Here is a 22,748-nt window from a genome sequence, read left to right on the forward strand (position 1 = left end):
AAATGACAACAAACTTTTTTCAAATGTAACCGCTGCCCGAATTAAAAAGTAGCCCGATCTTAAAAGAGCCGAATTTGCGAGAGTCTACTGTACTTTACAATTATGTACAGACATAAGAAAAAAATAGCTTTAGGTAGTCAGGAAAAATTATTTTCTTTATGGGACACCGGTGTTCCAATCGTCCTTAAAGGGTTAAATTTGAGAAATGTCATCCATACCCCTAAAATGTAAAAATTTGAGGAACTCTACTGTAATAAAAAAAAACGTTCTATAGAAAATAGAATAAATTACGCGTAATAAAATAAATCAAAGTGCTATAAAAGCAGTCTTTCTCTTATTCTAGCACTTGCGTGTACTGTCATTTCACTTTTTTTGTGCGTAAATTGTGTAAAACACACTTTTTCTCGTCCCCACTCGCTAAAATCACCCAAATTATCAGACAATCGCCCAGTGAATGGTTGAACAAGACGCGTGTCTCGTGCGAAGTGAAGAGAAAAAAACTAGTGCTAGTGTAAGTGGGCAGATGATGGTGAGTCTGGTCAGGAGGAGGGATCAGACTGCTAAGTGAATTCATTGTCAAAAGTGTATTTTTCTATTATGTAAATATCACTGCGGTGGCCTGCAAATTGATCTCTTTGCCTGGATTTTTTTTCCTCAACAAATTACTCGTCGCTCTGCGGGATTGCATCAAAAATTTTCGAGGCCAGTGGATTGGCAAAGTGCTCGTGAATCATGGTGTGGATTGTGCAGAGGGACATTTTATCTGTTTGTCTGAATATCTGATACATTGTAGGCACAATTTGTGCACAAGAAACACTCAAAAGAATTCAAGTGTCTTTCAGTTGAAGTTCTCTTGAGAAGCATATAGTTAAAAATGTACTGGACAGTGCATCTCGAGGGAGGCCCTAGGCGTGTTAATCACGCGGCCGTGAGTGTTGGGAACTACATTTATTCCTTTGGGGGCTACTGTGCTGGAGAGGACTATCGTTCCTACCTCGTGATGGACGTCCACGTTCTCAACAGCCTCAATATGCGCTGGTCTCTGGTGCCCATTCGCAAAGAGGACTATGGACATCCCCTCAAGTATCCATGGGTTCCCTTCCAGCGCTACGGACACACAGCCGTTGCTTACAAGCATCTTGTGTACGTCTGGGGAGGACGCAATGACGAAATGGTCTGCGATATCCTCTACTGTTTCGACACCCGAACCCTCAAGTGGTCAGCTCCGGAGGTGGTTGGAAGTGTTCCAGGTGCTCGCGATGGACACACAGCCTGCGTCGTTGGACACAAAATGTACATATTTGGGGGTTTCGAGGAAGCCATGGAGCAGTTCTCACATGATGTCCACTGCCTGGATCTCGAGTCGATGACGTGGCGGTATGTTCAGACATTCGGAGAACCTCCTTCGTACAGGGACTTCCATTCGGCTGTGGCTGTGCACGATCGGATGTACATTTTTGGGGGAAGGGGAGACAGACACAGTCCTTATCACTCTCAGGATGAAATCTACAACTCGGACATTGTGTACCTCGACCTCAAGACCATGACCTGGCACATGCCACGAACCACAGGAACCGTCCCACTTGGCCGCAGAAGCCACTCCACCTGTAAGTTACACTTTCTCATATATTTTCAATTTCAACTGTCTAAAGACCGATTTTCTTTGATTTTTGATAAAAATCTAATGATCCTAGAATATTGATAGAACTCTAGAACAATTTATTTCGTCATCTTTATTAAAAAAAACTGAGCGATTTCTTTTGAAATTATAATTGTTATATTGTCCAAGAAGATCTTTTTGAGGTAAAACCGGTAAAACTCAAAAAAGTTTTTCTACATTTTTGCAAAAATGCAAGAACGTATTTCTGATCACCTACTCAGTGTAAACTAGAACCACTAGAACTAAGAACTTATGGGCTAACTAACTAACTAAATATAAGAAAATAGGATAGTATCGAATATTAAAATCTTGCCATCTGTAGGAGCAAGTGGGGCACCTTTGATATTGAGATTTTAACCTATTTTTAACCCTTTAAGGACGATTGGAATACCGAAAGAAAATAAAGAAAATAATTTTTCCTGACTACCTAAAGTTATTTTTTTCCTATGTCTGTACGTAATTGTAAAGTAGAAGGTTGAAGGAATCTAGAATATTTTTTTGCAAGTCTCTAGCTATTTGCTAGTAGTAGGGTAAGTGTACCAAATTTCGGCCAGCTTGCAATTTCGACCACCTCTTTTGTTTCACAAAATTCCATGAATTATTAGTTTTGCAAACTCTAGAGAATAAACAATGCAAAATAATAGCAAATAATGTCCATTCTACGAATTCCGGAAGGACACGCAACTATGAGAACCAGGGTGGCTGAAATAGGCCACAAAAGCTATGTCTACATATTGATTTATGTTAAAATGCATTAAGACTGATTTTAAAGACAATAAAGACGATAAATTGTCTACAATGTTCCAAGCAACACTCCTTAAAAAGAAGTACAGTAGACTCTCTCTCAATCGAGAATATGGGGCAAAATGTCATCCGGTTTAGCGATAGAATTGAGCGTCAAAGCCTTTGTAAATTCCACAAAAAAGCGCTCAATTATAAAGAATCACGATAAAATAGGAAGAACTATAGCGAATTTGAGTGAATTAGCTTCATAAAATTAAACGTGAAATTTGTCAACAAAATTTTTGTCGCCCGATTGAAAAAGAGCCGATTGAGTGAGAGTCTATTGTAACAAAAAAAATCAATTTGTATTATAATATATTACATTTATTATAACCTAAGACTGTGGCGCTTTTAAGCAACTATGCCGAAATTTAGCACATTTACCCTAAATATTAAAGCTCAAAAATGGCGAATTTTTAAATTCTCAAATTCATAATTGATTTTATTTATTTTTTATACTTCCAATTTTGTTTTAAGCAAAAGCCTTTTGGCAATTAAAACTACAATACTCATACGTAATATTTTTCATTAAAGCGAAAAATATTATTCATTGGTATTGTCAGAAAAATTAATTAAATTTTTTGGGCTATTTTTGTCCCTATCGGTCATAGAAGCACAAAATACACCGAATCATTAAAAAAAATAGCTAGGTGATATTTTTTGATAGAAAATTTATTCTTCTACACCTTTTTAAACAACAGATTTCTGTATCTGAACGAGAAAAGTGCTTTTCAATCTATTTTAGAAAAAACTCACAAGAGACTGCTAATCGTTTGACCAATGCAAACAAAAAGCGGCGAAACATGGAAATAACGTTTCTTCTCGCCGTGATACATCAGAAATTGCTTCGGTTTTCATTACTTTTTGCTCCATACCTTTTGTTACTTTTTACCCCAAGTGGTTATTTTTAATAAAAGTATTTCTGGAGAAAAGAATCTTTGTAAAATTCTAAAATAGACAGTGGTTTCGTATTCAAAGAGTCCAAATCATTTAGGGAATATTTACCAGTGCATCAATTTTGGAAAATAAGTAAGTAATAATTGACTGCAAGGAAAATATTTCAAAAATAGGGCAAAAAATTTCAATATTTTTTATTTTCTGAAATCCTTGTTCGAATTCTAAGAAACTTACGACTTTGAAGAAGGTCTACGGATGCCATCTATGGAAAAAAATTTAAGCCGCTATTTCTTTTATCTTGTAAGATATTGAATTTTCAAATTTTCAATTTGTGACTTTTTGCCCCAGTATCCCCTGCCGAAGAGAGTACGTTAATATTTAGTTTAGTTTAGTTTATATGATTTTTCAAAAGATGCTTTCTTAGGCCAGTTTTGAGAAATTTTAGTTAGATTTTGTTTTTCTGACCCCAAGGATTTTTTTTTTAAATATCACATCATTTTCAAGTTGAAGAACAACCTCTTACCTTTCCAACGGATGTCCATTTATTAAGTTCTGTACACTAGAACCGGAGGAATAATTGATAATATGAGACAAAACAGCAAAAACAAAAAAAATCCATAAGTTTTTTCTTAATCTTTCCCGCCAGTTCGACAAAAATTCTTAAAATGTGAAGTGGAAAAAAACGCTTTTCAAAATTTAGGCTGTTCGCTTTGCTTTTATCTTCGGAAATATTTCGAAATGGCTTTTGAAATTTTCATGGCATATTAAGGTAGTTTATCTATCGATTTAAACAATAAAAAATATAGAAGCCTTTTGACCTTGTAATTGAGGCCTCCCCCTTAAGGCTTAGCCATGTGGCTTAACATCAAAATGAACATAATTTTGACTTAGGATTGGATTATTGAGAACAAATGATCTATGACGTTCCGAAAAACCAATCAGATGGGTTGATAATTAGGATTTTGAGATCTTCTGAAACTGAGCTAAACTTCTAGTCTGAAGGCCGCTTTATTGTGACATTTACATTTTCAAATTAAGGGTTTTTTATTGAAGAATATGAATTAGTTTTAATATCAGATTTAAAGATTAATTAAATGCTTAGAAATCTTTCTCATAATATTAAAGAACAGCGCTTGACCTACTCAAGTAGTCACTTATTACCATTATTATTCTGTTCTGTTATTATTATTATTATAATATAATGTTATTATTATTACTATTCTGTTATTATTCTGTGTGACTGATATGAAAGATCTAGCCATCTAGCTCATTTTTATAGGGAGTTTCAAAAACAAGTTTTCAAAATAAAACTTATTGTGCGTTGTGTATTATTAGGATTTTTTTTTAAATTTTTGATGTAATTATTATATTTTCTTTTATTTTTTATTCTTATTACGTATTATTATTAGATATTACTATGGTACTTAATCCAAAAAAAAAAAAAAGAATTGATTTGCCGTGTATTTTTTTTCATTGCGAAAAATGTGCTAGTCCCGTCTGTTTTGTGAAATAAAAAAAACATTATCTTATGTGAAACGAAATCAATGAAAGATTACGATTTTCCTTGAAGCTATAACGATTTGTGATTAGAAAAAAAACTTATTGACTTACCTTTTAGGCGTAGGCAATTATACGAGATTTTTTCCTTAAGAATAATGCTGGGTAATTCCAAATTTCACCTGCAAAATCTCAACTTGCAGTTGTGTACAAGAACCTCATTTACGTGTTTGGCGGCTACAACGGCATTCACGATCAACACTTCAACGACATGTACAGTTTCGATCCGGAGAGGAACGTCTGGCGCCTGTTGGAGAGTCGAGGAGAAGTGCCATGTGCTCGACGTCGTCACGTGTGCCTGGTTATTGGGACAAAGCTTTACCTCTTCGGTGGCACGAGGTACAGTCAAAGAAACTCTGAAGAAAATCTTCTTCAGAAAATGACCCATTTTTTCTTTACTTGACAGCCCCTCGAAGCATTCTGATCAATCAGGAACGAACCTGTGTGATTTCAACGATACCCACGTGCTAGACTTTGAACCCACCCTCAAAACTCTTGCCCTCATGACAGTCTTGGAGCACAGAATCGATCAGTCATGGCTGCCAAGGGAGATAAAGTAAGTTCATTGCCATTATTTCTGATTTATTCTCCAACACAAGCACATATTTTTTTGCTCACAGAATTTGGATAAATTCATTGCCTGAGACTGGTTTTTCTCAGTGATTCATCATTTTTTTTTATGTGCTTAAAATCTTCAAGCAATTTTTTTATAAATGAGAAATCTATCCATATCTACAGCAATTTAGGGTAGAGTAACCATTTTCGCCATTTTAAACTTAATGTGAATTAGTAAATTGTGGAATTCTTGTCAGAGAAGGGTAAATGTCTTAAGTCAAAGCCATTTCCAGACGCTTTAACTTTGACAGAAAATTCAACACATTAAGTTCATATTTTTTCTGAAGAGAATTACATAAATTTGCTCCTTGACTCTTCTAGAATGTTACTGTTTAGTAAAAATTCATTAGATATAAGTTAAAAACTTCTTAAATATAAGAAAAATATGCGAGTGTAAAATGCTTCTATTGGAAACAAATTAATCCAAATGGAGACAAGGGAAAGTTTCGAATTGGAGACAAACAGTGTAAGTGAAAGTGCGACGAAAGGCTTCCAAAACTTTCTTGAGTTGCTCTTGAGTGCAGAATTTGTTCTTATACCTGGTCTTTTCTCATTTCTCATCTAAAACAATAAGAAAATCTCTCCAAAAAATTATATTTCCGGGGTTTCCTATTGAAGCATTTGCTGACACTTCAGAAAACCCCTTTTTGTTCACGAAATAGGTAATTATTTCATTTGAAAACTTCACGTACAGTTAACAATAAAGGATTAGCACTTAATTTAACTAAATTTAGCCGGAAATATGACATATATGTTAAACAAAACGAATAAACAACAGTCACCTCATTGTATTTTTTATTGAAAAACATGGTCGATCGATGAAAAATTCGATAGTGAAAAGGTACACTTTTAATTTTTCTGAGAAATTAACAAATTATAATTTGTGAATATGAATGGATTTTCGCTTTATTTGATTTATTTTATTTATTTAATAATGAAACTGTGGTATATAAAATATATAAATATAGTAATTTAGTACTGTATTTATCATGAAAACAGTGACATTTCCATTTGGAGTAGCGAAAAATTTCCATTTGGAGCAGGTTTTGAATTAGCTTAATTTACCCTACAATGAATTGCTGTATAAAGGTGCTTTGAAGAAAGAGGCAATATCTATCTATGTATCTGGGAAACTATTTGAGAATTTTTGTAAATCTCTTTGAAAAATATGCACTTTCCATCATTATCCATGTTTCAATACTTTTGGTCAATTGTTTTTTAAAACGAACTTTAATCAAATACGACATCTGATAACTACTCCGAAAAATAAGCTTTGTCAAAACAAGAAATTTTTGTCAAAAGGATGTTTTTCCATATCAAAAGACAGAGTGTTGTCAAATTGGTAAATAACATCTTTTTTACAAAATTTTAACAAGATCCTTTTGTTCACTTAAAGAAACTTTTCTTTTTAAGAGTGGTTACACTTATTCAAAAATATATAGAATTAATTAATTTTATTTTTGAAGTGGTCTAAGAATGCTTACATGGCGAAAGGGCTTGCTTTTACTCTATTAACTGAGATTTTTTTATAATTCCAGATTATGTGATTTGGGGTAAAATCCGACATTCTCAGATCGGGCTTAAACTGTGTAGTAATAGGTTATGACACTCATAACTTCGTTCTAAATCCTGCTAAATCTCGGGTCGCAATTATTTACAGAAAAAGCTTCTATTTATTGGGAGTAATTTTTGCCAAAAATTGCATTTTTGATAGAACTTTGACGTTTAGATTTAGACATAACGTATCGACGTTGCGGATGACTTTGCACTCTGCTGTCCGTAAAACTTTCATTAATTCTAGCAGTTATTCATGGTCTTCGCCGATCTGGTTTACCATTTCAAAGTATATGGGGAAGGGACATATTGTGTACCAATTAGGGCAGAAAGATCCTCAAAAGGATACTTGTAGTTTCAATAATAGTGAATAAAATGCAAATATGAGTGTATTGCTAGAAAACGGCTCCGGAAAAAAGTTATGTGGATGTCTAACTAGTTCTAAAACGGTTTCAGAATAGTAAATTGCATAAATCTATTCTAAATTTGTCTGGCTAGAATAATCCATTTCGATTTTGTTTTTTTTTTAAATTAAATACTCAAGTTCCAAATTTTAAACACTGAGCCTCTGTATCTAGGTAACTGCTTGACTTAGACCAATTATATATACGTTTTGAAAAGGTTTTGACACCAGGTACAACATACTAAAATTTCAGCCCAATCAGACGAGTTTTAGGGTTTGACAGTTATTCAAAATGAAGGACAGAAACGTCAAATAAACATGGCGTCCACCTCGGAAAACGTAATCTGTAGATCTCATCGTGTATCTTACCCTTAGATGTGAATACTTTTATTGTCGTTTATTAGAAATTGTTGATTTTCTTATTATTTATTAAAAAATGCAGTCACCCGTACCGTATCCCAAATGCAAGACTTTTCTTGATTTTTTTTTAATTGTACAATTTTGTAAAAACAATACTAGTATGTAAGCCTTGAAGGGGCTTACTTAAATAATATTTTAAAAAGGGAAATTGGAGAACTGATCAGTCCACGTCGACTGATGCTCACTCACTGAAGTACTAGTGGTAATTGTCAAGAACAACAAAAGCACCATATAACAAACCTAAGCACCCGCCTAGGGATGATGTGTTGGGTGTGTCATAGGAGTGAAGGATTAGAATTGGCAGGTTTGACCGTCGACTGTGTTAACAACTGTCAAATGGGCCGTACGCTCTACAAGTGGCATAAAATCCATTCATTAACAACTGAATGCAAATAAATTTACTCATTCATCTCCCTCCTTTAGTTTTAGCTATGTACTTTTAAAGAGTAAAGATGAAAAATAGCGAAAAAAAGTTCAGCCACCCGGTACGACGGTACCTGAAAAGAATCTCAACTACCTTAATTTTCTCTGGTTTTATCACTGACTTATGGATCGCCTCCAAAGAATCCAAGATCAGGAGATTATTTTTTGACTTTAAAAGAGAAATGTAAATTTATTTCCGAACTTTTATGGCATTAGTTGCGCAATTCAACAAAGTATCTAAATTTATGAAACATCAAATGAATAATTTATTTAAAAGAACGAGCGAAAGTGATTTAATCTGTCTACGAGATAGACGTGGACTTTTTTTCTGAGCGCTCATCGTGAATATTTGATAGTTTTTTCCGCAGTTCCTCGAACACTGAATTGTTTGTTGATAAATAAATAAAATGATATGGATTTAGTGCAAATTCAACGAGAATTGTTCAAAGAATATTTTGAAATAAAATTTCATTCAAGCAATTTCCACCATTATCACTTAGCACTTTTTAAAGTCTTATAAGGAAAAACGAGTCAGTTTGTATACAAAAAAGGCAAGTCATTGCGTCAGAAGGTTTTCTAAATTGGATAATTGCAAGCCATTTTTAGAACTTAAGTTCAAACTTAATTCTTTAGAGGTGGAGAATTGTGAAAAAAAAATGTTAATTTAGTGCAGAGTATTTTTAGCATTTTTAGTGACAATTGGGACAATTTATTTCACTCTGACGTTGTCTCATTTGTGTCTTTCGATGGAATTGAGGTCAGTTTTAGAGGTTTTAGTGTTTAAAAAATTGGGAGAAAATTCTTGCAATTAGCACCTCATTTGTAAGCAATGGGATTTTATTCGAAGAATTAAGACAAATTCTTACACAATTAAATATTATTATCATTTTTTTATGTGTTGAAAAAGCTATGAGTAAAATTGCACAGAGTCAAAACAATTGATAATTTTTTTTGACTCTGTCATATCATTTTTTCAACACTACCAAGTTATATTTCTGTTTCTTAATACCACTGATAATTCTTAGTTGTATAATATGAGATTTAAGCTTGTAATATGATTCATATTTTTAATCAAAACACAGTCATAATAAACACATAATAAATGTTTCATGGATTTACGTACAATTAAAATACGATAAAGTTTGATCCAAAGTGGCAATAAATTTCAGAGCTGTATTCTATATTATCTTCTTCTTTTTTTAAATTTTTCATTTTAATAAACTCAATCCTATATTTTATTAAAGTCAATTAACAGATTGTTTAAAAAAAATAACTGGAAAATATTTTATTTTCACACAAAATCAAAGAATTATGCCCAACGCACGATAACTTTTGTTTGTAAATGTTTTCAAAATTGACTGTGAGAGTGAGCGAGATGACTAGATCTACATCTCACTCACTCACTGAAATGTCAAAAACACGTGTATAAAACAAAAGTTATTGTGTGCTAGGCATTACGCACGTAAAGTTAGTAAACAAAAAATAATTATGAACATTGTTATTTCGCATTGATAATGGGTTAGTAAAAATCACCAGATTGCGTAGTGATTGAAAAAATCAGAAATCGTGTTATGTCTACTAGGTGACATTTACTCATACCACAATTCAGCTCCAGTTCGCCTTTTCTGTCTTACCTAAACTAGCGGGGACTTTTCATTTCAAAAACAGTTTTTGAAAAAATATTTCAAAGACACATTTTTCGTTAAGATAGAGAAAAATGGCGTGAGAAAGTTTTAGACTTGTCATGAGATTATTTTTTGAATATGAATGAAATTTTTGACGTTTATTAAATTAGACAATTATTTAGACAAGCAAAAACTTCCCGTCAAATAATTTCGTCAGATGTCTTTAAGATTTCTATAGAAAATATCTACACCTCTGCCGAAAATCTGCCGAGAAATCTGTAGATATTCCTACGAATTTTATTTGGGCTTGGGACAAAATTCGTCAGAATTTTTTGCAGATTTTCTGACGAATCCTGATGCAATACTCTGATGAATTTCTGTAGATATTTTGCCGATTTTCTTTAGATTTTTTTCTACATTCCCGACAGCTGTGTCTGAAAAGATGGAATATTTTTCACTGACGTTTGCAAAATTCAATAGAGTGATTCTTACTTTACTTTATTTGTTGGTTAAAATGGAGTGTTTTACTGACCAATAACATAGAAATAGTGAATAAGATTGAAGAACAAATGGGAAAATTGTGTTTTTTGCTGATTAAAATGAGATTATTTATTGCCTAGGGTAAATTAAGATAATTCAAAACCTGCTCCAAATGGAAATTTTTCGCTACTCCAAATGGAAACGTCATTGTTTTTATGATAAATATAGTACTAAATTACTGTATTTATATATTTTCTATACCTCAGTTTCATTATTTAGTTAATTTTGCACCAAATTAAGCGAAAATCCATTCATATTCACAAATTTTAATTTGTTAATTTCTCAGAAAAATTAAAATTGTACCTTTTCACCATCGAATTTTTCATCGATCGACCATCTTTTCCAATGAAAAACACAATGAGGTGACTCTTGTTTATTCGTTTTGTTTAACATTTATGTCATATTTCTGACTGATTTTGGTTAAATTAAGTGCTAATCTTCATTGTTAACGGTACGTGAAGTTTTCAAATGAAATAATTACCTATTTTGTGAACAAAAAGGGTTTTTCTGAAGTGTCTGCAAATGCTTCAATAGAAAACCCCGGAAATATGTTTTTTTTTGGAGAGATTTTCTTATTGTTTTAGATGGGAAAGGAGAAGACCAAATCCTGCACTCAGGAGCAACTCAACAAGGTTTTGGAAGCCTTCCGTCGCAGTTTCACTTACACTGTTTGTCTCCAATTAGAAACTGTCCCTTGTCTCCATTTGGATTATTTTTTCCAATAGAAGCATTTTACGCACGCGTATTTTTCTTGTATTTAAGAAGTTTTCAACTTATATCTAATGAATTTTCACTAAACAGCAACATTCTAGAAGAGTCAAGGAGCAAATTTATGTAATTCTCTTCAGAAAAAATATGAACTTAAAGTGTTGAATCTTCTGTCAAAGGTAAAACGTCTGGAAATGGTTTTGAATTTGGACATTACCCTATTTAAAATTTTTACAATTATTTCTACGATTAAAATTTTTCATTGACAAATAAATTATTTTACTATTTTTCTTTAATGGTGGTGTTGTTTTTTTGGGTTTAAAGAAATTAATTAAATCGAATTGTACTTGGTATTAGCCTTGATTTTTTTTTGATGACAAATCTTTCTCAACCATTTTTATCGGTTTTTATTAATAAATTTAATAACTTTGGTGAAATAAGACAACAAATCGAAATGTGAAGTTTTGTCTGGTTTTATCAATTTCGATATGATTCTTACGTCATTAGGGGAATTTACTTTCCCTTCGAATAATGTGATTCTCTTAATTTTTCCTAAGAGACTTACACATAATTATAATAGCATAATTAAAAATAATTAATAATAAGCTAACTAATATTATATTTAGTAGAAATGTGTAGGGGAAAGTACTCTCCTTTCGAACGCTCATGCCTTCGAATAAGGTGAATTTCCTTTACTTTTCCTAAGAGATTGTCACGTAATTATCAATAATTGATAATAATAATAATTAATATTTAATAGAAATGTTAAAGTCTCTTAGGAAAACTCACATTATTCGAAGAAAATTCACATTATTCGAAGGCATGAACGTTCGAAGGGAGAGTACTTTCCCTACATATCCGCCCTTTTGATATTTTGCGCAAAAATATAAGATAAAGTTTAGTGGGGAAAATATAACTTCATCAGAGAAAGTTACAGCATATAAATTGATTTGCATTTGCAACCTTTAGTAACATTGTCTTTTTTTTTTGATACTCAGCTAGCGATAATATCACATTGTTTATTGGCAACATTTATCTGATTATGAAATCATGCTTTTCATGTATTGATTCCCAATTCCGTAATCCGCTTTACGCACATTTTATGCCCGATGCCATAGAGATTATATACCAGAGACTTTATGAAAGAATTTTGTAATTCCTGTGAGCAAATTTTGTTGGTGTTGGATAATGTTCTCTCTGTATTTAGCTCTCTCCCTTCAATTAGATTCTCTTTTGTGCTTTCAGATTGGAAATTCGGTCGATGACCACACCAAATATCATTAGTCGCCCACTAAACAATGCGGGATAAGATGTGGGAGAAGTGACAAGAGTGACGATAGCCACGAAAATAGAGCTTTTTTTTCGTCCAATCCAATTGGAAGTCTGCAATTCGAATGATTACTTTTGTGAACATCCTGTATGGAGGATTTCTCTGTTGCGCAATAAGAAACTATTAAGTCTTGTAAATATCACTGTAAAATTTAGGAAACATCACTTTGTAATAATTTATTTTAATAACGAAATTTGAGGAGATGTGTAATTAATAAAAGTTGTTTCATTCAGTAACTCTAAATGTTTATTTAATTCTACGGAGGATCAATCGAATTCATCCTGTGGAATTGCTCCATGGCAAAATGGAATAGAATTCTCAAGGATTCTTTTTTGGAATAAAAAGAAAACGGGTGAAATGATAACTCTAATTGTCCCATCGCTACTGTCGAGTGTCGATTATGGACAATCGAGATGATAACTTGCAATTTTTGTCACTAATATCGATAATTCTCGCCACTAATTTATCGACACCTCTGGAGCTGTCGATTTGTACTTTCGAAGTGAAATTTAAGGAACATTTTACATTTTTTAGTAAGTAAATACCTTTTTTATTCCCTTAACTCTTTCGCGTCACACTTTTATTGAGAAGATGAATTCATGTAAAATTGAATTTTTCCTAATGCTTTATGATCAAATATAATAGTTCAGAGAGGAAAAAAATTTTCCATTGCGTGAAAACTCGGAAAAACCCCGGGTCATATATGACCCTATTGTCCTCAAGGGAAGTGTACATACCATTTTCAAAACCTATATCACGGGCTTTTTAAGAGTTTTTTTTGCTTGAAGTTACTAATTTGGCCAAAACCATGGCAAACTGGATTGTCTTGATGAACACTGTACTCCTGGTGTTCAAGGAATCTTCCTGGAAATCCCTTGAACAGTCACTGTCACAAAATTTTGAGTGGTATTTGGCAAAAATAAACTTATCTACATATTTATTCACACACAATACAATCGCACAATTTGAGACGCTTGCAGAATACTCTAAAATATTGCAAAATATGTTATAATTCATCAGATATAAGATGAAATGTCCAGGAGCAAGATGTCCCACCTGCATTTCACAAAGAAAAACAATGTCCCAACTACATTTTGGCTATAGGTTTGGGACGAAAACACTGTTACCCTTGCCGACAATAGGGTCATATATGACCCGGAAAATTCTACGCGCTTTTCTGGAAAATTGAGAGTAGTTTATTATATCAAAATATGCAATATACAATCTTTGGATATTCTATTTTGTCTTTCTAAAGAACTTTTTGCCGAAAAAATAAATTAATATAAAAAATTTTGAAAAAGAAGTCATTTCACAAAGTTCGAAATTAGTGATTTTTGATCTCAAATATTTTCTTTTCCTGAATATCTGAGGTCTTGAGAAAATTAGCCAAGAATCTTACATCCTTCTATTATGATATCGTGCACAAACCGATAGATTTCAATTAATGTAAATGGTCACAAAAAAATTGTTTTCCCCGCGGCATGACCCTAATGACGCGAAAGAGTTAAATCCTATTTATTAAATTTTTTTAGTAGTAAATAATAGTTCTTGTGAAATTTTATTCGTTCTGTGCCAACCATGAAGTATGGAATTGTTTGAAAAGCCAAATCGAATGCGAAAAGTTATATTATGTTGATAGTGTTCAATCCATCACAAAATTATCCTTGCACCGACCGGGAAAGGTTTATTAAACATGCTCGGTGTCATGTTTGAGGCACTGCTGTCCAGAAAGGTATAGGAGAAATTTCTTATGTATGGTGATTAAGTTGAATCTGTCCAGTAGGAACTCATGAGTTGTTGGACATGATCACAGATTCGTTAGTTTTCGTTAGTTAGAAGTGGCTTTGATTCCAAAATTTTTGTACCTTCTCGCGCAATATGAATGTTGTGTTGAGTTACCTTAGTATCACACTTTCCGTGAAAAAAATATTTCTGAGTTCGTATTTTAATATATAATCAATTAAATCACTGAAAGAACTCTGATTGCAAAAACAGAACAAATGAGAGTGAGGTTATGTTGCACATGCACTGTCCCAAAGTGTCACAATAACGAGTCGACGCGAGAAGAGCCGACACTCTTTTCATCTCATCATTTGGATCTAACGATACTGAAGGCCATTACATCGTCGCTCGTCGCATTAGATTGAGATTGGATTGTCCCAAAATCCGAATCCAATCTTGTCTGTTTACATCGTACTGTTGAAATTGAATTGGATTTTTAGCGGGATGCCATTTTTGTGAGGTTAAAAATAATATTTTCGATTTTTAAGTTGGATATTTTGCTTAAGATTCTTAAATTTAACTACACAATTTGCTTAACACTTACGTTCATATCCTTGTTTAAGGAACTCTGCAAAAACTTCTTGGTTGCGATTTTTTTTAGAGTCTATCGTCACAACAACCTCCTTCTTCTGATCAATTTAGAAGAGGAGCCTAGTCTCCTTGCTTTGCCATCTCTTTTAAACATGTCGTTGCCCATATCCTTGCACAATACACCAAAAAAAGTCCTGAAAATTTTATTTTGTGCGACTTCCTTACCAAAAACAACACAAATGATAGGTTAGTTTTAACGTCAAATGCAACTCCGAATTTCGCTTCCGAAATCCGAAAAAGTTTGGGATAATTGGGACAATTTGATTCCAATCCAATTCGATACGAGGGATCGTATTGGATTTGCCGTTTATATCGAGAAAAATTAAACAAATCCCAATCTAATGCGGTGATGTAAATGGCCTCTATGAGATTCGATAGTGTCGAATCCATACTAGAGAGAGCCAAAGTTATCATTTCACCCTGTTTTAATTCCTTGCTGATCCGAAGCATCATCAGGAGCAGTAAAAAACAGGTTTGTAATTAATAAAAGTTCTTTTATTCAGCAACAAAATGTGCATAAAATTCTACTGGTGACTAATTGAATTCTCCCTCCGGAATTGCTCCAGAAAGACATCCCAGTGCTCAATGAGCCCCTTTTCGTCCATCTTCTTCCAATTTGGCGATGGTCGGTCCGGCGACAGCCAATTGAAGTCTGCAATATCCTGCCAATTATTCCGTTCAATATCCAGGCCAGCTTGAAGGAAATCCCGATGGATTTCCGGATAGGACCACGAATAGGCAGCTATACGGATCCCCGTGCAATCCTCAATGATGCCCCGACACGTGACATGGAGGTAGATATCACAGGATTGGGATGTATGGAGACGCATTTGCTGACATGCAAAGACAAATTTGCAATTTGTGCAATCATCAGCAAAGACAGATCTCGCCACAGGACCAGTTAAAATCACGCAATTTGTCATTTTGGACAGCTGCACCGATCCCGGATGCCCAAAAATCCTCACCAAGCAATTTTCCAAATCACTCAACGTCACATCCTGCCCATTTGTCACAGCACTCTCCAGCAAAATCTCCTGATTTTTCCTCCCACTCACTGTCCACTGGAACTCCTGACGCTTCTTCAGTCCATCCAAATCATCCTTCCCTGCCCCATTCTTTCCCCTTCCATCCTTCTCAATCAACACCTCTGGCTTCGTATATGACTTAAACCCAAATTTCTTCTTCGGAATCAATTTGGTCTTCTTCTCCTCAGCCTGTGCCTGTAAGTCATTTATAATTCCCTGACAAGTTTTTATTTTTCGCTCAGTGAGAAAAATCGTAGATGTCGACAAATATTTCTGCAATTCCTGAATACTCCCGAAAATCTTATTGAACGTCCCCGTGAGCTGTGTCCTCTCACCAGGTTGCAAATTATTCAGATTCTTCTGAATTTCTCGGGTTTTTGTGCCAAAAACCTGATCAAAATATTCCAATCCTTCATATTCAGAAGCTTCCTGATTTCTCAATTCTTTCAAATTTGCCAAATTACTTTCACGTTCCCTATTTCTCCTATTTAGATTTTCCGTTATCCTCTCCCTTCCTCTCTCATCCATTATGCAGCGAAGAAAAAAAAATGCAATCTACTTGTCTAACCCTAAATTTCTCCTATTTTATTTAACGAAATAAGAAAAGGAGAACTTATGACTATCGGTAGTTCTATATCACCTCAAAAACAGGCAATTTCCTTAAAGGTTATAGTTAAAATTCTAAATAAATTACCCAAAGTTTTGAGAAAATCAAAGAAAACACTCAGTCCCGGGATTATGCACATTTTTGAGACCGAAAAAAAAAAATGCGAAATTTCCTTACACATTGAGAAAATTTGCATACTCGCAGGAGTTTTCTTTTGAAATAATTTTGACCGTAGATAGAATTTCCCGCGGAGTAAAAGTAGTCAAAACCAAAAGATTGAACTGTTTAATAGAAATGCATTAAAAACAGTACTTTTTGGCAAGAGTTCTTCAATAAATGGTTCACTGAGAGAAATCCGAAAAAGTTAAAATAACATTCCGGAAATGTTTGTTTTATTCTGCAGTATTGATCCGAAATCGGTGTAAATATTAACATTTTTAGGTGTATTACGGGTTTAAGTTACCCTTTTCCATGTTAATTTTACCCTTAATAACGTGTAAAATTAACATTAAATAATGTTGATATATTTTTACACCTAAAAAGTGTTAACGTTATGAGGAAAAAAAGTTAATCGCATCCCCATTTTTTCTCAGTGTTAGAATATTTAAAAATTTTACCTTATTAAAAGGAATTAAAGTTTTATTCTGAAAAAGAAGCACATTGTTTTCAAATTTCCTGGGTCGCAAAATAGTATTAATACATTCTGGCGTATTTCAAAAATGAATTCATAAATTGACTCTCAATTGTAGGCAAACTTGCATAATTGTATGTGCATAATTCCGTCAGGTGCATAATCCCGAAATTCATAATGCCGGGACTGAGTGTATAGGGGAATGTAGTGTAGTTCGCACACAGTGAACCTTCAAACGATGTAAATTTTCTCATTATTCGCAGAGTTAGTTCGACATTTCTTTGCTATAAGATAGATAAATAATTAACTTCATGAGCAAACAATGAGAAAATTCATATCGTTTGAAGGTTCAATATGTGTGCGATTTATGGCTACATTCCTCTAGTTTATTTTAAGATTTCTTTATCTATGGTAAAATGGGATAATTTGGAATTTTGTTCCCCACGATTTCATATACGAAAAAAAGAAAAATAAAGTCACGAAGTACAAGCCTTATGCCCTAGACACAATTACGACTTATGCCAAGAGACGGCTTAATGTAATTATAATCATGGTAATGATTAGATTACATTTCCATCAGTTTTTGACTAATCCGTCTCTTGGCTTAAGCCGAGAAACTGCTTAGTTAATGGGAAACTGATGGAAATTTAGTCAAATCATTATTTTGATTATAATTACGTTAAGGTTAAGCTGTCTCTCGGCTGAAATCGTAAGTGTTTATAGGGCATTCATTCAAGAATATTCTTCGTGTTTCTTTTTTCTTTTGCCCATCTACAAAACATTGAAAAGATTTACCATTCCGAATTAGAAATGATTCCGAAAAACTCTTTTGATTTTTAGGTGCAAGGAGTTTTTAGGGGGAAGTGAAGCACGTTTGAATTGGCGCAGCTTTGAAATTAAGTTTTTTCTGCTATTTTTTTAATGGAATTGAGCCATATCATAATGTAATTTACTTCCGCATTTGGTTTCTGGAGCTAAATTATATCATGATAAGGTTCAGCTTCATTGAAAAATAAGTGAAAAAAACTCTATTTTAGAGATCCTTCAGTTCAAAGGTACACCACTCATTATCCTGCTCAATAATTCCAACCCACAAATATGGGTCCCGGTCAAAATCCCGAAAGCCAAAATTCCAAATGGGGAAAAAACCTGAATTCTTAAAAGTGTCATACATACTCCCACGATTGCAGTCGTGCTTGCTAGAGGCAAAGCAGGCAAAGCGAAATTTTCTGTATCTTGGGAAATTATTCTACACATTATCCTCCATATAATTTCATCCCTTTCAGGATTTTAAACATTCGGGATTTTGGAGTTCGAAATTTTGGCTGCCTTCGACAAATATACATCAATAACGCCCTTTTAATACCAACTAAAATTTATAAAGTTTTAGCACAGATTCTTTAGAATCTCAGATTTTGTGGTCACAGGTGAAATGCGACCTCGTCATAGATCGGGGCCAAATTTTGGATTTACACGTTTTGACACTCATAGATCACGAAAATCATGTGCGCCAAAAATCGATTTTCGTGGACGTCCCGTCCCGTCCGTCGTATAACCACTTCGGGCGAGAGAACGAAGAGAGAAATAGACAAGCGGTTTTCGGCAAAGGTTAAATGTCGATGGGCGACTAGAAGTAGGTGATGTCAGTTCCACTCCTCCCACCCCCCCCCCCCTTCCGCTGTTTTGGAACATCCCCAAATTTTGTTTTCTTAGTAACTCAGCCCTTATGGCATCGATCGAGCTCAAAATTTTAGGATGTTAGAGCTATACCTAAGAGCTCTCAATTAAAGAAAAAAAACTTAAGCCCCTCCCGACCTCCTGACTCGAGCTAATAAAAGTCAAAAATTCAATTTTAAAATGGCCATATCTCCGGTTCTAATTGTCAGAATTTGAAAAAAAAAAATGGTGTTTTGCAAAGCTCTCATGGTGTACTACTACAGCCTTTAAGCCACCTCAATTTCATCCGATTTAAGCGAAGGTTCGATTAATTGAAAAATCAATTTTCGAATATTTCGAAAACTAGACGATGCTTTTTCTTTAAATTTTAGTATGTAGTAGCGGTTGTAGCTGAGGTCGAAACGAATTAGGGATTTTATATTTTTGGAAAATGACAAAAACTAACAAATGAGGCATTTAGAGTGATCGGAGCGCGATGTCTTAGATGAGCAAAATTGTAGTCCTAAATGGTGCCTATCGTCTGGTGTCAATGGATTTTTAATATTTTGTTTAGTTTATTTTATACAAATTTTTAAAACCTCATTTTAAGACCACTGTTTTGGTAATTTTTAGAGAAACTCTAATTTTACACCATGAAGGAGTGGTTTTACAAAGTTTTTTGTTATTAGCAAAGTTGAAGCACAACTAATGACCTTTCCAACGGACCCACATTTTTTAAGTTCCGTCCACCAGTACCTGAGATAGAACGGATAATGTAAGGCAAAGCAGAAAAAATATTAAACTATTATTAAAAAAAAATTGTGACGTAGGGGGAGGCTTTGATCGTTCGCATATACGCTACCTTCGGACACTTCATATTTCTCCCATATTCCTTTATGAATCTGACATATGGCTTTATATTGTAATAGCTAACCTTAAATCCCATCTTTCCTGAAAAAATTGAGAGTCTAATCCTTTTTTCCTAGTTTCAGGAAGCAAAAAATAAAAACAGGTCAAAAACTGTAATTTTGCTGTGCAATATTTCATACGATTGTGCAGAATTAATATCACTTTTCTGAAAAACTACTATCACAGAGGGTAGAAGGGTTATTAGGAATCAGATTTAAGTAAAAATCTTTTAGGCTGAACAGACACTTTTTGTGGGTGGAACAAAATTCACAAACTTGACTCAGATTCATCGATCGCAAATAGAAGACTGCTTCTTTCAGATATTTTCCAGGAAACTTCATTTTAGATACGATCCCTCATATTCACATCTATTGTAATCTACCGATTTGATCCATCACTAAAAAGGAAAACTTAAAAATCGTAAAATTGATAAACAAGAAGTAATTTGACTCAAATAGGTTGCAGTTGAGTAATTATTAAGCAATTTTGCATTTCTTTGATATAAAAATATTTTTCAAGCTTGCACAAACTGAATGTGCAATGAAAGAATCACATCTGTAATAAGCTCATACAGTTTACAACTGGTTTTTGACAATCTTTGACATAACCTCACTATTGTGTTGTTTTGCATGACAAAGAAAAGAAACTGTCCGTAAGAAGATGTTTTGTGAAAATTTTAGCTTGTTCACCTGCTGAAGCTCAATATCTGTGCTAAATCCCGATTCCTGCAGCTGCAGGAACAGAGAAATCTTCAATGATGCACATTCAAACGTTTTTGTGCATATCCGGCTCCGTGGAGGAATGGTGGAATCTTGTGTGGTCTTCTCGCTTGCAGAGTTTTAGTCAATTTTTAGCTTTAAAAACTTATTGATTCGTGTAAATTTGATGATATTTGGACTTTTCAAGAAAGTATTCATCAGATTTAACCGTTTCCGGAGTGAAATTCTCGTAGAATCAAGCAAAAAAATGGTTTTTAATGTCAATAAAACATCTCTCAGAAAAGTTCCAAAAAAGTGATATTAAAATGTTTTATTCCTTATAAAAATGGGTTAATCAAGTAGATTAGAGTTCCCTTTAAACAATGATGTGCAACTTTTAGTGTCCGGTGCAAAATTTACGGTGAAAATGGGATGTTCAATGATGGCGTGAATCGTGTGCGATAATAGAAACTTGATTCATCTATCGGATAAATCGCCATTAAATTTTCATTTTCCTCTGGAGGAAAATCTAAGGATTTTCTGGGATTATGTTTGGTGGGATTATGAACCTTATAAGTAAGACATTTTTTTGGCATAGTTGGAGAATCCATACGGTTTGCATGGTAGTCAGAAAAAATCACTGAACTTGAACATCATTTTAGTATGCGAAAGTTCAAAGCCTCCCCCTATAGGAGAAAAACCAAAACCATATTCTTGATCAGGGGACTCGACTCTATCAAACGTACCATGTGGGACCTCTGAGACAGAAAAAAGTTGTCAATTTGTTGCATAGTGTATTATATCTGAGAGCACGATCTTTCTAATAATGGGTCCCATCCGTCTCTACCCCAAGGCACTGTACCCCGACCCTTACTATATCCATATGGACCGGACTCTATCTCCAATGTTTATTAACCAATTTCAATGAATTTTTTTTTCTTTTGTTCGCCTTCCTCACTCAGATTATTTAAAATAGAAAATGACCACTGATAAGCCTAGATAAGCTTATAGAGGCTTCAGACCTAAGGCTTAGCCGAAAGACAATGTAAAGAATCGCGTCAAGACAATTTTACCCATTTCGACCAACAGGAACAGTTCACTCGACGCGATTCTATATATCAAGATAAAATACACAAAAAATAATCACGGTCATAAATGTGACAGCATAAATGTCACACCGCTGTTAATCATTTTTCTTATTTTTATAAAATTTATTACTTTATCAATTATTCCGCAAGTTAGTGATAGCAATTTTATAATTTTATTAGAAATATTTAATAATTATTTATCTTCTGGTGAAAATTGAAGATATATTTTTTTGTGGGCGGGGCTTCTTTATACACTGATTATTTTTATCTTGGATACTAGAAGATATTGGCCCTCAAAACTGTGCATACATTTTTTTTTTAAGTCAGTCAGAACAACAATTTAATTTGGGTATAAATTTGGTAAAAAATCATAAATTTAGAATAGATTAATAAATTCAGTGACTCTTCCCCAGTAACTCTTTTAAATAAGAGAAATTAGACTAATTCGAGTTCAATATTGCCCCGGCTTCTCCTATGCTGAAGGAATCGTAACCAGGGTAATTTTTAATGGGTTTTATTCAGGAGGTAAGATACAATCCCCATGGATTCAAAGGAAATAATGTCAGGAAAGAATTTGCAAGATTTTACTAGTTTTTTCAACTCACCAGTCCTTCTTCACCTCACTCCTGTTATTCCACTGAGTAGCGTCCAATTGACGAATTTCAGCTCCTTTGCCCAAAAGTTCACCAACTCTGTAGAATCCTTCCAGGAAGTACGGATAATTCTCGTGCATGTACTTTCGAAAATCTGCACCAAAAAAAAACAATCGCATGTCAAAAACAAAAAAAGTTCATCAGATGAATTACGAAGACAGCGCGAAGTTACGCATGTGAACTTCGTGGGGGCCCCAAAGGTGACTCATCACCGCATATGCGGCATTTTTCCTTATTTTTCACACATTTTTCCCCAGGAAACTGTCCCCAAATGGGCAAATATTGGATTTTGTGATAAAAAAGTACTTACCACTATTTGTGTTCATGCGATGCCACACAGCATAAGAACCAACGAGAAAGGCCACTTCTGCAGCTATTCCAATGCCTATTCCTCTCTTGATGATTTTCCACACAGGCGATTTTTCACTCTTACGTATCATATTATGTGAAAATCGCCTCGAAAGAACGATTTCATTTGATATTTTCACGAGAAGAAAAAAAAACACTTTGCAGACACGATGACAGAACTTTCACTTCTTGAAAACTGCTAGAACGACAACAGCGCCAACGAGAATACTGAGAAATTACTTTTT

At 33.9% G+C, this 22,748-nt stretch overlaps 3 protein-coding genes across 3 annotated transcripts; 1 reads left to right on the forward strand and 2 right to left on the reverse strand.

Annotated features, from left to right (window-relative positions):
* The first annotated feature begins 341 nt into the window (after positions 1-341).
* LOC129805615 (kelch domain-containing protein 3) lies at positions 342-12,751 on the forward strand. The gene is made up of 4 exons (XM_055853654.1): positions 342-1,607; positions 5,041-5,236; positions 5,304-5,453; positions 12,431-12,751. Exons 1-4 carry the CDS (start codon positions 875-877, stop codon positions 12,492-12,494), a joined length of 1,143 nt encoding a protein of 380 aa, XP_055709629.1. The 5' UTR covers positions 342-874; the 3' UTR covers positions 12,495-12,751.
* Positions 12,752-15,361: 2,610 nt separating this feature from the next.
* Positions 15,362-16,492, reverse strand: LOC129805621 (tubulin-specific chaperone C). Its single transcript, XM_055853664.1, has one exon. It carries the CDS (start codon positions 16,439-16,441, stop codon positions 15,413-15,415), a length of 1,029 nt encoding a protein of 342 aa, XP_055709639.1. The 5' UTR covers positions 16,442-16,492; the 3' UTR covers positions 15,362-15,412.
* A 5,596-nt stretch (positions 16,493-22,088) lies between these two features.
* On the reverse strand, positions 22,089-22,696 carry LOC129805651 (protein CEBPZOS). Its single transcript, XM_055853696.1, has 2 exons — positions 22,466-22,696; positions 22,089-22,249 (listed from the first exon to the last, which is right to left on the reverse strand). Exons 1-2 carry the CDS (start codon positions 22,593-22,595, stop codon positions 22,104-22,106), a joined length of 276 nt encoding a protein of 91 aa, XP_055709671.1. The 5' UTR covers positions 22,596-22,696; the 3' UTR covers positions 22,089-22,103.
* Between the last annotated feature and the right edge of the window lie 52 nt (positions 22,697-22,748).

Source organism: Phlebotomus papatasi, chromosome 3, assembly GCF_024763615.1.
Source record: "Phlebotomus papatasi isolate M1 chromosome 3, Ppap_2.1, whole genome shotgun sequence".
NCBI lineage: Eukaryota > Metazoa > Arthropoda > Insecta > Diptera > Psychodidae > Phlebotomus > Phlebotomus papatasi.

Bases quoted from the DNA above. Each gene is read 5' to 3' on its own strand.
- LOC129805615 (XM_055853654.1), top strand. From the start codon at position 875: ATGTACTGGACAGTGCATCTCGAGGGAGGCCCTAGGCGTGTTAATCAC. The intron at 1,608-5,040 runs GTAAGTTACACT...CTCAACTTGCAG, and splicing joins CCGCAGAAGCCACTCCACCT to TTGTGTACAAGAACCTCATT. The intron at 5,237-5,303 runs GTACAGTCAAAG...TTTACTTGACAG, and splicing joins TACCTCTTCGGTGGCACGAG to CCCCTCGAAGCATTCTGATC.
- LOC129805621 (XM_055853664.1), bottom strand. From the start codon at position 16,441: ATGGATGAGAGAGGAAGGGAGAGGATAACGGAAAATCTAAATAGGAGA.
- LOC129805651 (XM_055853696.1), bottom strand. From the start codon at position 22,595: ATGATACGTAAGAGTGAAAAATCGCCTGTGTGGAAAATCATCAAGAGA. The intron at 22,250-22,465 runs GTAAGTACTTTT...TTTTTGGTGCAG, and splicing joins TCGCATGAACACAAATAGTG to ATTTTCGAAAGTACATGCAC.